At 39.0% G+C, this 16,231-nt stretch overlaps 1 protein-coding gene across 1 annotated transcript; it reads right to left on the bottom strand.

The window, feature by feature from the left end:
- Positions 1-7,780: 7,780 nt before the first annotated feature.
- LYZ (lysozyme) lies at positions 7,781-14,158 on the bottom strand. Its single transcript, XM_060165408.1, has 4 exons — positions 13,819-14,158; positions 12,423-12,587; positions 10,021-10,099; positions 7,781-8,707 (listed from the first exon to the last, which is right to left on the bottom strand). Exons 1-4 carry the CDS (start codon positions 13,952-13,954, stop codon positions 8,641-8,643), a joined length of 447 nt encoding a protein of 148 aa, XP_060021391.1. The 5' UTR covers positions 13,955-14,158; the 3' UTR covers positions 7,781-8,640.
- Between the last annotated feature and the right edge of the window lie 2,073 nt (positions 14,159-16,231).

Raw genomic sequence — 16,231 nt, forward strand, 5'->3', positions numbered from 1 at the left:
CAAAACACTCTGTTTTATCTTTCAAAGTCAAATTTGAACCTGAATTTCATTCACCTTCACAGAAACCTCTCTGACCAGTTACTGACTTTATCAGTAAATCCAACATCCACTTTTAACGCCCTTAGCTTCTTGGCAGGATTTGACTCTGCTATCTACTGCCTCCTTTTATAAAATACATTCTCTTGGTTTTTCTCCTATCTCTCTGGCAGCTGATTTCCGGGTGGTTTATAGTCACACTGTCCTTTCTGTTTCCATGGTGCCTAAGGGATTGAAACACTTAACAAGTTTATATATGAGTTATTTGTGAACTCCACAAGGGTAGTAATCGTATCTTATACCCCTTAATGTTCTTAGGTCCTAGTAAACATTTCTAGTCATCAATGTTTGTTGACTAGTAAATAAATGAAAAATGGAGAAGTTAAGAAGACTTGAGGCTCTTTTTCCAAAGGTGGTTGAAATCAGTGAGATCTGTTAAAGTCCGCTGTCATACAACATCCTTCATACCACAGTATAGGATTGTTTGTCCCCTGTGAAACAGGAGTGCAGGGGGCAGGGCACAACCTTTGAAAGAATGACATGACATAAACTGATTAGAACCAAATGGATCCAAGATGGCAGACAAGTCGACTTCAACTAGACCTTGAGCCTCAGTATACACTCACTGTAACTCATCAGCAAGCTAAATGACACACCCACAGGCACCATGACTGTACCAAGGCCAACCATAAGGATCAAAAAGTGGGCAGTGGCCCAATTCTGGAAATCCCCGCCCCTTCCTGAAATAGCTGGAATACTCCTGCCACTTATTAGCCTATGAAATTACCCACCCCTATAAAAACTGACAAGCCCAAACCCTGGTGCTGCTCTTGCCTTCTGAGATGGCCCACACTCTGTCTGTGGAGTGTGTTTCTCTCTAAATAAATCCCCTATTTACCTATCGCTTTGTCTTTCACTAAATTCTTTCTGCCATGAGACCTCAAGAACCAGGTGTGTGATCTCAGTTGGAAGACCGTGGGTTTTGGCCGGGTTTGAGTCCCAGTCGCGTGGGTTCAAGTCCTAATCTGGGTTTAGGCTGGGTTCAAGTCCCAATGTGAGGTGCAGTTTCACCTGTACCCTCTCCTCCATTTCCGCTTTCAGAACATGATCTCTGGAGCACAAATTTGCCCTTTGTAATTATTTCTCCAGCTTTCGTATTTCTGCTTTCCCCCTGTTTCTCAACGAATTTTTTAATTCTTTGCCCAAAGTGTTACCCTAAGTTTTTTTTAATGAATTTATTCATTTTATTTGTTTATTTTTAGCTGTGTTGGGTCTTTGTTGCTGTGCACAGGCTTTCTCTAGCTGTGGCAAGCGGGGGCTAGTCTCCCTTACGTGGGCTTCTCATTGCCGTGGCTTCTCTTGTTGCGGAACATAGGCTCTAGGCGTAAAGGCTTCAGTAGTTGTGGCACGCAGTTTCACTAGTTGTGGCACACGGGCTTAGTTGCTCCACAGCATGTGGGATCTTCCTGGACCAGGGCTCGAACCCGTGGCGGATGGGCAGGCGGATTCTTAACCACTGCACCACCAGGGAAACCTAACCCTAAGTATTTTTAAAGCAAAATAACATTTTAACATTTAATAAAATGAAATTAATAAGTTAAAACACATTGGGAACTTTGAGGGAAAGATAGCAGATTGAACACACATCTTTTGCTTCCTTTCAAAGCTCCTTTGAAATAAGTAAAGAGATTTTCAAAAAGGCATAAACCTTTTAGAAAGGGTGGGGAGAATGGGAGAGAAGGCAGAAACAAAATCTTGAAACTTGGAATACAAAAGGCAAGTGGTATACAGCAGTCCTAAGAGCTGAGTAGTCAGAGACAATAAGCTATTCAGTTCACACTGCAGAAACCCCCCGAATCTCAAGAATTTGTGGTTGTAGGGATCTCTGGAAATAAGGGAAGGGAGGAGGAGGAGAAGAGCTAGCAAAAAAAGACTGGTTGAGATTCTGTTTAAGAAATATTCAGGTCCTTACAGCCCAGCAATTACCCCTTACTTATCCCCAAGGGATAGAACAATGGTAAAGCAGGGTCTCTGCATTGAGGATCACCAGACAGAATTGAGGGAGGAATACCCTACAGAAAATAGGTAGATTAGCCAAACACATGCCGGGTACTAAGACCTTCATCGCACTTAACTCTTAAAATACTGGCAGCCAGACTTTTTTTTTTTTTCCTAGTAGAGAATAGGGATAGGCTTCTCTGAGGAATGTGACCAGTCTAAGAGGAGAGATCTAAGGAGCCCCAATGAAACTGATTCAACCAACTTGGTCATCCTTCAGTGACGTACACATGGTCAAATCCACATAGGCCCTTGGAACTTCAAATTACTTTTTTAGTTCCCCAATCCTAAATATAAGTAGATAACCAAGAATTACCAAATAACAGAGAAATGCCTCTAGTATGAAAGATATAATCCAAAGTAAACAAGCAAAATGGCAGATTAGAGGAAACATGGAGAAGTCAACTAAAACCAAAACAAACCCAAAGTATTATTATTACTATATCCAGATAAAATAAGAAATAGCAAACGTGACACAAAACAAGGAAACAAAAGAATATATATTCAGAGAACGAAAAACAGCTGTTGGAAATTAAAACTGTGATAGCAGAAATGAAAAAACTTGGAGAAAGATAAGACTGATGAAATTCTAGCTGTGTCTGAAGACCTGAGAGGAGATTTAAATAGAAGACCTAGATAGCAGTGGGGATTTAGAGGTACAAACTACTATGTATAAAATAAATAAGCTGGGAATTCCCTGGCAGTCCAGTGGTTCCGACTCTGTGTTTCCACTGCAGGGGGCACAGGTTCCATCCCTGGCAGGGGAACTAAGGTCCTGCAAGCCGTGCAGTGTGGCCTAAATAAATAAGCTACAAGGATATATTGTACAATACAGGGAACATAGTTAATATTTTATAATAACTATAAATAAAATATAACCTTTAAAAATTGTGAATCACTATGGTGTACACCTGAAACATATAATATTGTACATCAACTATACCTCAATAAAGAAAAAAAAGACCTAGAGTTTGGGAATTGAACTAATGATAGAAACAAAGAAAGCTAAGCCAATTTAAAAATCATGCAGGTATTAGCTCTAGGGAAAATAAACTCTTGCATAAGAGAAGAAAGTAATTGTATTTATGGCTATGTAAATACTGAGTATTGATCTAAAAATATATATGTAATTACACTGGAAGGATGGGTTTTAGGGAAAGGTGCCATGTATGATAGAGATGGAGGAGAAAATAGAACTTAATCCTTAACTTGCATAGTGGGAATCAATATCTTAAAATGGAAAAATCCAGAAGGAGCAATACAAGCCTAATACTTAAAAGCATGGGAGTAAATATAAAATTCTTTTTTTTTTTGGTCATGCCACACAGCTTGTGGGATCTCAGTTCCCCAATCAGGGATTGAACCCGAGCCACAGCAGTGAAAGTGCCAAATCCTAACCATTTGGAACTCCCTAAAATTCTTAACATTAAGCTAAAAGAGTAGAAAATTGTGCATGTGAAGGGGGAGTTACATCTTTCAAAACAAACCTTGTAGAACTATCTGACTCTGTAAACATTGAGAATTTATAACCTTGTTAAAATTTAAAATGATTCAAAATATAATTTGCATAAAAGACGTGCATTTAATTGAAAAACACTATGTCTATGACATTAGTCACTCATGATTGTAACTTTTAGTAATTCCCTTTAGCAACTTCTAAGAAAATATTTTTTAAATAAGTCCGCTATATACAAGTGCAAGAAATGTGCTCAGGGCTTAGTTACAATTAGTGCTACATGAAGAGCCCCGTTATCATCTGGAGTATCACTCTGCATTTCAAATAATATCCTGAGGTGAAACTAAGCAACATAGGAATTGAATTTCTTCTAAAAATCGTCAAACTTTGATATTGATTTTTTACTTCATTCTCAGAATAAGGGTTGAAATTTGGTTTGGGAACTTGATTGTATTAATATAACAGGTATAAGTAAGACAGATTTATCAATAAGCAGAATCGCCAAAAACTATTGCTTTCCCTCTTAAGCCAACTTTTGCTAATCTCTGATTATTTCTTCAGTCAGCCATTGTTATGGGTCTGTCCTGGTGCTTCTTGGATATATCCTATCTCTGCATCTGAGCTGTCACTCTTCAAGCCTCTCTCCCCTACCTTGATTCATTCTTCATACACCTCTGGAAATCCTGATATGAATAAACCCATATTCTTTTTTGTTTATTCATATCAAAATGGCCCCAGAATCTTGAAGCCTGAGGCTGCACCTGTATTGGGGCCCTCTGCTGTCCTCTCATGGCTGGTCACATAGATTTGAGACCTGACCCTTGGAACCCCAGAAGCTGCTGTACTGGAATCATGTGGGATCAGAGAGTAAGAAAATCTCAGAGGGACTTCCCTGGTGGCGCAGTGGTTAAGCATCCGCCTGCCAATGCAGGGGACACGGGTTCGAGCCCTGGTCTGGGAAGATCCCACAGGCCACGAAGCAACCAAGCCCGTGTGCCACAACTACTGAGCCTGCACTCTAGAGCCCACGAGCCACAACTACTGAGCCCATGCACCACAACTACTGAAGCCCGCACGCCTAGAGCCTGTGCTCCGCAACAAGAGAAGCCACTGCAATGAGAAGCCCGTGCTCCTCAATGAAGAGTAACCCCCGCTCGCCACAACTAGAGAAAGCCCGCACGCAGCAACGAAGACCCAACATAGCCAAAAATAAATAAAATAAAATAAATTAATTTTTAAAAAAAGAAAAGAAAAATCTCAGAATGCCCAGCATGGGGGAATATACTAAATAATCGGAGAGATTCAATCAGTGGATATTTACTGAGCACGTATCATGTTATAGGCACTGTTCTAGGTGTTTGGAATATGGGTGTAAACAAGAGTAAAACATTTCTGCTCTTCTTCCTGTAAGGACAGTGGCCCAGCATGGTGTGTCAGAGTAACACATGTAACACAGTAAAGAAGGTGTCCAGATGTGGAAGTAGGGGTGGCCCAATGAGGGGTATCAAAGCCTGAGTGGAGAGCATGTATTCCATGGTGTGGCAGTGTTGGGAGATTGGTTACATACAGGCAAATTGATCAAATATATGCATGTGCTAAGGATACGTTTTCAGGATATGAAGGACAATGGGTGCCAGGTTTCTCACTGTCATAGAAGGGAGTTACCAACATGAAAAAGGAAAAAACTAGAATTAACCTTGTGGTGTGGGATTGGAATTGGAGGTATTATACAAATTCAATTTAAATAGATAAATATTATGTCAATACACATATCCTCTAGCCCTGGCCATTGATGGGGCCTGGGAACAATGACACTCTAGTGCCCAGAGCTTATTTTTTAAATACCGTTATCCACTATGAGGAAGAAGGGCTCTTTGGAGAAATGGCTGATTCCAGGCTGAAGCAGGAAAAGAACAAGGTGAGCCTTAGAATATCTTATGCCAGAAAACAAAAAAGTGCACAAAGAATGATGGGGACATGTCAAAATGACACAGAAACTAGCTTGCAGAGGCTCTAGTGGCCAAATCAGGGACAATGTGAACATCAAAATAAATGATAGTAATGGATTATGACTCATTATAATTTGAATAAAGTAGGAAGCCAGGGGTCCATACTGATATAATAAGTAAATGCGTACATTGACATTTTGATGAGGAACAAAATTTCTCAAAGTACCTTACCCTCTCCCAAATACTTCACAGTGGAGGTGACTTGCAGACATCACCTTATTCAAATGATGAATGTGAACACCATCAGTAACAGAATATTTAAAAACTGCATGTCACCTGAAAGGATCCAACGAGAAAAGCACAATCACTTCTGTGTTATCCCTGCCAAAGATGCATAACCTAATCTAATCAAGAGAATATCAGAAAAATCTTAGGTCATTTTACAACATAGCTGGTTTGTGGTCTTCAAAAGGGTTAAAGTCAGCAAAGTCAAGAAAAAAAGTGAAGAAGTGATCTAGATTGAAGGAAACTGAAAAACATAACAACCAAACATAACACATGATTCTGAATTATACCTTTTAATTAAGAAGGACCTATGGGGACAGTTGATGAAATTGAATAGGATCTGATGATTAGGTGGTCCTAATTTGTCAGTGTTAACCTCCTGATTTGGATGATGTTTTGAGGTTATGTAGGAATTACACACAGAAGGATTCAGAGCCACTGGGCACCATGTTGACAGTGTATTCTCAAACTGTCAGAAAACATAAAAGGCTGTACTTGCAAATTTTGGGAAAGACTGAGATGATGTCAATGTCTTTAAAAAGTGGGAAAAACTCTTATTCTTTTGAAAGTTATAATTCAGCAAGAAGAGACAAATAAATGAGGAAGTAAAACATATCTATCAAATGGTTATAGGCTTGAGCCCGGGGCACTCCCACAGTTAAAAATCAAACAGCAGAGAAACAGCCAGCCAAGAAGGACTGAGAAGGAGCCATCAATGAGGCAGGATGTAAATGAGAAGAAGCTGAGGAAGAAACTAGAAGTATGACAAATGCTGCTGAGAGATCAAGTAAGATGAACAGAAAACAAGTGATCACTAGAACTGGCCCCAAGGCATCATAAAAGGAGTCATGTTGGAGCAGTTTTCAGCTGAGTGAGGATAGCAGTCAGATGAAGACGAGTTGAAAAGAGAAAGGGAGGTGAGGACGTGGAGCTGGTAAATATAGATATATCTCATCCCACAAGTGCTGCTGTAAAAGGAAGCAGAGAATGATGCTGTAGTTGGAGGGTCATGTAGAGAATACAGAGAGTTCTTTGTAAGATGGAAGGTTACCAGGGCAGTTTGTACAGTGACGGGGGTGATCCAGCAAAGAGGGAGAAACTCAGGATGCAGGAAACCGCCTAAATTGGAGCAGTGAGAGGGCTTCGATGACGATTGCATGTGGAGACACTGCCATTGGCAGGAACAGAGGCCCTTCATCCTAGTAATAAAGGGGTTTGATGGGCCCAGGGAAAGATGTGACCTCTGTTAATGGTGGTGAGGAGGGGGAGAATTTTGTCTAAGGTTGTGTCTATTCTCTCAGTGTAATATGAGGCCAGGTCCTCTACTGACAGCAGAGAGTGTGGAAGGCCAGTGGCTGGGCGTGTGTGCTGGGACTTTGAAATGAGAGAAGTAAATAGTGATAGTCATTTTGGAGAGTGGGGACACCAACACAGAAGGATTGCAGAGAAGTGACTAAGATGACCAGGCAGACTTGAAGGCCCATTTGAGATTTGTGGTTATGAATTTAAAGCGAGGGGAGGGCTTCCCTAGTGGCGCAGTGGTTGAGGGTCTGCCTGCCGAGGCAGGGGACACGGGTTCGTGCCCCAGTCTGGGAAGATCCCACATGCCGCGGAGCGGCTGGGCCCATGAGCCATGGCCGCTGAGCCTGCGCGTCCGGAGCCTGTGCTCCGCAACGGGAGAAGTCACAACAGTGAAAAAGTGAGGGGAATTCCCTGACAGTCCAGTGGTTAAGACTCCACACTTTCACTGCTGAGCGTGCGGGTTCAATCCCTGGTCAGGGAACTAAGATCCCACAAGCCGCGCAGCACGGCCAAAAAAAAAAAAAAAAAAAAAGTGACATCTGTCAGCATGTTTTTGGATTTTTCCAGCAATATCCAGCTGTTTCGGTACAGGTGAGGATGTAGGAAACACTAAGTGTCAGATCATTTTTTTCCAAATATATACATATGTATTTCTTCAGAGATACTAAAGAGCTCTAAACAAAGAGACAAGGTATGAATTGCAAATCTTTTAATGAAAATGTTTGTATTTTTTACAGCATGCAGAATTTCACACCTGTGGTTAATTAGCAATTATTTCAATACTTGAAAACTCACCTGCCTCTGAATTTGTCATAATACATGAATCTAACTTAATAAAATTAAGGAAAAGCAACAGGTCATCTAATCCCTCTTTATATTCCTTCATGACCAGCAAGACGCATAAATGAGTTCTTTAAAAGGGATAAGATAGATTGATATATAAATTGTGAGTTTATATTTAAAGCTGTGTAAATGCAACATTTCTAAGAAAACATTCAAATCAAAGGTCACACTTTATGGAAACAAAATTCTTAATTCAGGCTGTTTTTATTTTTAGCCACTTGGCACTCTGCTCTTTTTAAAATTTTATATTGCCCAACAAAGAGTGGTTATCTTTTACTGTTTTGGGAGATGACAGAACAGATGAAGGTGTCACATGCCTACACAAGTGGGATTTTGCCTAAGATCAATTTGTTTAAACATATTCTTTGGTTATATTTTTATTGCATATTGGGGAGTACTTATATCATTCAAAATTAAGTCTGGGTTATTTCTTTGATTAAGAACGGAATGTACTGGACATATATTTGATAATTAAGATTTTAGACAAATATTCACCAGCATTAGTTCTATTAGCAAACCAAAAAATATTGTAGGCCTAATATAAAACAATAAACACATGAGGTAAACATTAAGCCTCTTAGAAGAAAGACCATATGCTCCTGCTTCTGTAAAAACATTATTTGTTTGAAAGAATGGTAGTATGACCTTTCGCTCAACTATTACTTCCTTTGTGAAAAAGAGACAATGAGCTGAAGAAAGAAAACTCCACAGTTACACTCTGCAACCCTGAACATATGTCCTGAGATCTTGGTTTTGACAGTGACTTCTCCATGCCACCCTGCAGAGAAAGATGAAACACATGGTAATAAGGTTAAAACATACCTTCATTGTAATACACATACTTCAAATCCTTTGGGAGAACAAAATAGTTTATCAATACTGAAATACAGGCTATAGATCAATCCAAGTATTAAATGGAGATATGTATACCAAGTACTTCCTGTCTCTCCCCAAGCCTTCACTAGAGCACAGAATGCTGAAGAAGAATGTTGAGTCCCGTGTAGTCCACAACTGCAAAGTACATTCCACATTTACTTAATTACAAAAATAATTTCAAGATATGACAAGGAGTTCATAGAGTGGGGAAAATCTTAAAAACTCTAGAAATTGGGACTTCCCTGGTGGTACAGTGGTTGAGAATCCGCCTTCTAATGCCGGGGACACGGGTTCGAACTCTGGTCAGGGAAGTAAGATCCCGCATGCCGCGGGGCAACTAAGCCCGCATGGCACAACTACTGAGCCCGAGCACCACAGCTAGAGAGCCCATGTGCTCTGAAGCCCGTGCACCAAAACTAGAGAGAAGTCCGCGCACGGCAACGAAGAGCCCATGAGCTGCCACGAGGACCCGATGCAGCCAAAAATAATAAATAAATAAATATTTTTTAAAAAGAAAAAAACTCTAGAAATCCCCTAAAAAAAAATTGAGGAGTAAAAGAATAAGATTCTGAATCAGTTAACATAGATGGTTTCTATGTGATACGTTGTTTAGCATATATACCTAAAGCTGCAATTTTCAGTTCTCAGTAGCATACGTTGGTCTTTGAAAATATTCCCTCACTTCTCTCATAACAGTAGGGTAAAACAGCTCTCCCCTTTAATGATTAACACATAGCATGCTCTGTAACAGGAACTAACATAGTGTTGTAGGTCCATTATACTGCAAACACAGAGAAACGAACATACAAACAAACTCATAGAAAAAGAGGTTGGATTTGTGGTTACCAGAGGTGGAGGTTGTGGGTGGTGTGAGGGGAGGGGATTGGATGAAGGTAGTCAAAGGTACTACAAACTTCCAGTGATAAGTACTAAAGATATAATGTACAACATGATATATATAATTAACACTGCTGTATGTTATATACGAAAGTTGTTGAGAGAATAAATCCTGAGACTTTGCATCACACACACAAATTTTTTCTTCTATTTCTTTAATTTTGTATCCATATGAGATAATGGATGTTCACTAAACTTATTGTGATAATCATTTCATGATGTATGTAAGTCAAATCATTATGCTGTACACCTTAAACTTATACAGTGCTGTATGTCAATTACATCTCAATAAAACTGGAAGGGACAAAAAAAGCATACCATGCTCTAATGCCTTGTGGATCACTGACAACCCTCTTTGCACACATTACAGCATCAGTGATGTCATCTTTCAGCAACGCTGAAAAAGAAGTGGTGAGAAATGGAAACAATGCTCATAGAAATTTCATTTTAAGTTTAGGTTCAGCCAGCTTCATTCTCTTAGGCTGAGAAAAGAACAACTAAAATTATTTTTTAAGAGTCCATGTATCTGTGAATGTGGGGGGAAAACTCTTTCTTCATTCCATCCCATTTGGCATGAAATAAACCATTCTGTTTCTCATTTACCAAAGTCATTGGAAGCTCTGGAATTATTCACTAATGTGATAGAAGGTTCTCTTTTTACTAGGCACTGTAAAAAACAAAACAAAACAGAAACAAACCAACAAGTAGAAACCGGTCTAGCACTTTTTTGCTCAGCAATTCTACTATTGGAAATTCACCCTAAAGAAATAATACGAGATGTACCCAAAGATGTATGTACAAGGTGTTTCATAGCAATTAATAATAGGGGAAAATGGAAACAGCCTAAGTGCTTAACATTAAGAGTTGGATTGATAAATTACAGAATATTTATAAGGTGGAATTCTATTCATCTTTAAAAAATAATAAAGATTGGTATTTGTTGACAAAAATAATTTTGTGTAATAAAGAGCAAATTGTAAAGCAGTAAATATAGTACAATTTCATTTTTGTTGAAACACACATTGCTTACATGTTTGTATGTGTGTACATATGTGTATAACATAGCTTTACATTCATATATGTAAGTGATACATATCCTCAAAGAATATATGTATACCAAAAGTTTCCAGTGGTCATACATCTCTGGGTAGTAAGAATGTTTTTTCAATGACCACAGATTATTATATAATACAGAATATTTTTTTAAATAAATTAACTGGATACAAAAGAATATTCTAAGACGAATGTTCTCTTTTAATATTTAAAAATTAACAATATCAATTTTGTGATACTTCTCCAGTATTTTATGTACTAAAGATTCCACATGTTCTCTCTCTTTTAAAAGGAACTGAATAGGGCTTCCCTGGTGGCGCAGTGGTTGAGAATCTGCCTGCCCATGCAGGGAACCCGGGTTCGAGCCCTGGTCTGGGAAGATCCCGCATGCCGCGGAGCAACTGGGCCCGTGAGCCACAGCTACTGAGCCTGCGCGTCTGGAGCTTGTGCTCCACAACAAGAGAGGCTGCGACAGTGAGAGGCCCGCGTACCGCGATGAAGAGTGGCCCCCGCTCCCCGCAACTAGAGAAAGCCCACGCACAGACACGAAGACCCAACACAGCCAAAAATAATAAATAAATAAATAAAATTTAAAAAAAAAAAGAGGAACTGAATAGAATATTTGTTTCACCCCAATTAAACAAGTCCGTAAATTAACTTGTTAGAATAACAATGTTTATATAGGAACTATATTTTTTGGAGATGCAAACTAAAGAATTTAGAAATGAAATGTTATAATGTTTCTAATTCACTTTAAAATCACTCAGCAAAAAAAAAAAATATATATATATATAAAATATATACATAAAAGAAGTAAATATGACAAAATGTTTTACTGTTAAAGTACATGATGAGCATATTGATATTTATTATACTAATATACTAATGTTTCTAATCTTCCATATATTTAAAACATTTCATAATAAATAAAAAGTAAAAACAATTTTTTAAAAAGGACCACACATATTCCTCCTCTTTGGTTAACTACTAATCCTTTCATTTTCCAATAAAGGAGAGTAGATTAAAAAAAAAAAATGACCACACACCAAATTATCCCTAAACCTCCCCAAACAAGGTAAGTAGGAGGAATGGCATTGTTCTTTTTTTTTCCTTTTTTTAAAATTTTATTTTATTTATTTATTTTTTTTAACATCTTTACTGGAGTATAATTGCTTTACAATGGTGTGTTAGTTTCTGCTGTATAACAAAGTGAATCAGCTATACGTATACATATATCCCCATATCCCCTCCCTCTTGCGTCTCCCTGCCACCCTCCTTATCCCAGCCCTCTAGGTGGTCACAAAGCACTAAGTTGATCTCCCTGTACTATGTGGCTGCTTCCCACTAGCTATCTATTTTACATTTGGTAGTGTACATATGTCCAATTGGCATTGTTCTTTACAAAGCATCAACAAGTCCAGTTATAATAAAGTGATGTCATTCCAGAAGCTTTTGTATATTAGAAAACAGCAAACTTTTATGATACCAGCTCTTTAATTTCTTCCTTAAGGAATTATGAGAATAATAAAGAGTTTCTAGAAGTTAAGGTGGAGTTTTTCTAGGTCCCTGATGAACCCTTCAAGACCTTTTCATTTGTATTGAATCTCTATTCTTGTAAGTATAACGAGATGGATCCTGTGCCATCACTCAACATTATCTTGTCTTACCACTGCAGGGTATGCGACAGGCGTTATGTGCTCTTGGGGTTTTGCCATCATTACACCAGTACCGGCTATTGATTTGAAATATCCCATAGTCAGTGCTTCGGCTTCCAGGATTGTAGTTTGTAGCTTGTGTGTTATAATTGCTTTCCCATTTGGCCAAACACATCCCTGAAAAAAACGTATTTTAAGTAATAAACAGCAACACCATATGATTTATAGTTCATAGCATAATTATATAGTTCTATTTAACTAATTCTATTTTACTAACGACTTTATAAAGATGTAGTTTACTTGTAAAATATTTTAACACTTTGGTGTTAAAGGGCCCTTAGAATTCTTTTGTTAGCAAATCATTTGGTAATACTAATGAAACAAGGTAACATATTTTTTAAAATATTAAAATAGCTGTTTCTTCCATTGCTATTACCCTTCCCCTGCTCCCATCCCTCAGGTAAGATTCAGCCTAGAATAGGAAAATCAACAGAGATGTTGAGTGGGTTTGGTAATTAGCAGCAGATGCATATGCTAATGCTTTTTATTAGGAAAAATAAGGATTTTCTGGGAGAAAGAAAATTTCTTATGATACCTAAAGATGAATTTGGATATCAAATTAGAATCCAGACAACAGGAGTCATAGAATAGGAAAGACTGTGTCATCCATCCACCCATCTAGCCATTTGCTCATTCATTCAAAAATAGTTATGGAGGGGAAATGTCTGAATTCAATCTGAAAAATTCAGTGATTACATTGGCAGATATGGACTAAAATATAAAGTAACTTTTACTTAGGGCACATCTTGAATTCTGTGGAAGAAAATGAAAAATAATCAACTAGAGTAAGAATAAAATGTCATTTCATGCTGCATTTCAGGAATCCTTATATAGATATTGACTGAGGGGAAATAGGTTCCTACTGTCCCTGTTTTAAGAATTCAATGTAATTTTTTAAAAACTTTGCTGTTAAAAACCCAACATCATGGTAGGGGGATTAAAAATGAAAAAAATACTACATTACTCAGGCTTGCAGAACCCAAGCTCCAAATTGGAAATAGCTGGAGTCCAACACCAAGGGCTTGATAGACATATCCTCGGTGCACAAATGAATCTTTGAGTCAGCTTACATGTGCCAGTGGGCAAATTTAGTGGCACTAGAAGCGTACAACGGGTCCTGGCATGCTAAAAATGGTACAGAATTTGGTCCTCCCATGCCTCAATCCTTCACCTGGTACATCTGATTCTAAAGGAACAAGTTGATGTTCTTAACCATTTTAAGTGTACAAACCATCAAAGGAATAAAAAAGTCCATCCACTCAAAGTCCCTTTCTTATTCTTCATCCTCTATGAGTATCTGTTCCACACCTGGCTAACTATTTGGACGGATGAAGAAGAGTTAACTTACAGTTTGCCAGGCTGACTCCCCTATAGCCATCCAATCCAAGTCTTTTCAGAGTTCTGGCAAGCTCACACCTCTCAAAGGTCTTGCCCTGGACAGCGACAGAAAGGAGGAGAAGCCCCAGAATAAGGACAGCCTTCATGCTGACTGAGAAGCCAGACCTCCAGGCTGGCCAGGGTGAGCTGGCCCTGGTATTTAGCGTCTTTTCACTTCCTTCTTCTCCGAGTGGTCTGGCAGCTCCACCCTTTGAGGCAGGTGGAAAACAGGAACCGTTTATTGGTCCACTGTCTTTAAAAGTTTTCTTCCTTATGTTTGAAGAGGGATATTCTGAGGTCCTAAGGATGACCTGCAAGAAAATAATGAAATGACATTGCTCAAGAAGAATTGGGATTAGCACTATTGCCAAAAGAGGAACTTCCTCCTATTTTATCATGAATTTCAGCAACTATAAAGGAAAAAAACTGAACATTTTACGTAACTGCAAATGAGCTCCAATCTTTGATTAATATTCATTTTCATTAAATTGTTTTATGTGCCTTCACTATGTTGTCTTCATCTTTTTCACTTAAAATTACTTTATATAATTTCCACAAAAGAACACGACACTCTGTTGTTTTGATAGTTACATAGCACAACACCATGCTGCTCAGCCAGATTCCTATACTAACTTCTTTGGTTACTATTGTAAACTCTTAATTTATAAACCAATGTTTACTATTATAAATAAGTCTCATGTCAACAACATTCCTAACTCCTTTCTGACAATGCCTTACTTCACATTTCCATGTTAGAACATAAAGGGTCATTACAAAGCAAGGGAACTTTATAGCAAAACCTACAGAAGAATACCAGAATATATCACCAAAAAATCTTGCCCTTTGGCATGAGAATGATTTTGAGCTGAAGGCAATTGAAAAGAAGCAGATCCAAGAAAAGTTCTCTGTCCTCCCCCTATTTTCTTGAAAGCAGAACATAAATTTGTGCAGAAATTAATCACCTACAACCCTAGACACTTAGCCCCAAGACAGCACCAGAGGACTCTACAAAACAACATTTACTGACTAGCTATTATCTTCCATTGATTTCTTATATATTGATCGTCCCACAATTTGCCACCCTTGGAAGCCTAGTGCTTGTTGCTCCTCTAAAAATATATTGTTCTTTGGTTAAGAGGATACGTAAGTCCAAGTTCTAGCCACCTCTTTGAGTTACTCATCCCTGCATTTCTTATAAGTATATATGAGATATATATATTAATAAACTTGTTCTCTTGTTAATCTGTCTTTTGTTCCACAGCCCCAGCCAAAAACCTAAAAGGGTAAAAGGAAACAAATTTTTCCTCCTGTACAGTTTCTGGTGATGGGACAGTAAAAGGCTGGAACACTCTACTCTCCCTAGAGACTGTAGTTTAGATATGGGATAACTGACAACAGACCAGCAGAAGGTAAGAATTCTTACCATGTCAGTCTCCCAGATCTCTGTCTGTAGTGGACAGTCAAGAGAGGAGGATAAACATTTCTCCTTGTCCCTTCCTTTCCAAATGCACAGTGGCATGAGAAAAACATTTGTGAAGATAGATCTTGAACCGTGACTTTTGTGATTTTGTTGTTGGTAATCAACACATATGGGTATTGATTCTTAGCCCCCCAGAAAGAGTCATGTTTTCCTGTGTCTCTGTCTTTTGTGTCATTTGTCATAAGGATGAAAAACCGTAAGATGAGAATCTCCTTTTGTCTCATTTTATGTACTGAGAACTTGGCTTTGTAACCGGTGAGAATATTCCCTCTGGTTTCTGCCACTTTGGGGGTGCAGACTGTCTGTCAGGCTTGCATCAGCAGCTAGTCAGCCAGCTAAGAGCCTAAGACATGAAGTGACAGGCAACATTCTCTTTGTCGAACCATGCTGGCTCTCAGGGGAGTTTGTCTTAATAAAGGGTCTCAGTCCATAAGGGGCCTTTATCGCCTCTACCTTCATTGCCTTGTTTGTGAGGGAAAAATTCTCATCCCAGTATCCCCTTTCTGGTAACACAGATAAGTAGGTCAGTGATTTCAGGTGTCTCACTTTGTGGGAGATAGATGTTTCTCTGACACCTGTGACAATGAAGGTCTTTGCTTTCTTAGGCTACCTCTGGAGTGGCTCTGCATCTTGAGAGGGTTACATTTCTTAGGGGACACATTTTGTGTCCATGGTTAAGCCTTGAAATTGGTTTTAAGACATAAAAGAGGGCTTCCCTGGTGGCACAGTGGTTGAGAGTCCGCCTGCCGATGCAGGGGACACGGGTTCGTGCCCTGGTCCGGGAAGATCCCACATGCCACGGAGCGGCTGGGCCCGTGAGCCATGGCCGCTGAGCCTACACGTCCGGAGCCTGTGCTCCACAACGGGAGAGGCCACAACAGTGAGAGGCCCGCGTACCGCAAAA

The sequence above is a fragment of the Lagenorhynchus albirostris genome, chromosome 11, assembly GCF_949774975.1.
Source record: "Lagenorhynchus albirostris chromosome 11, mLagAlb1.1, whole genome shotgun sequence".
Lineage (NCBI taxonomy): Eukaryota > Metazoa > Chordata > Mammalia > Artiodactyla > Delphinidae > Lagenorhynchus > Lagenorhynchus albirostris.

Excerpts from the sequence above, each read along its gene's own strand:
- LYZ (XM_060165408.1), bottom strand. The coding sequence starts at position 13,954 with ATGAAGGCTGTCCTTATTCTGGGGCTTCTCCTCCTTTCTGTCGCTGTC. Across the intron at positions 12,588-13,818 it reads GGGAGTCAGCCTGGCAAACT|GGATGTGTTTGGCCAAATGG; the intron begins GTAAGTTAACTC and ends CGTTTTTTTCAG. Across the intron at positions 8,708-10,020 it reads CCACAAGGCATTAGAGCATG|GGTGGCATGGAGAAGTCACT; the intron begins GTATGCTTTTTT and ends CTTTCTCTGCAG.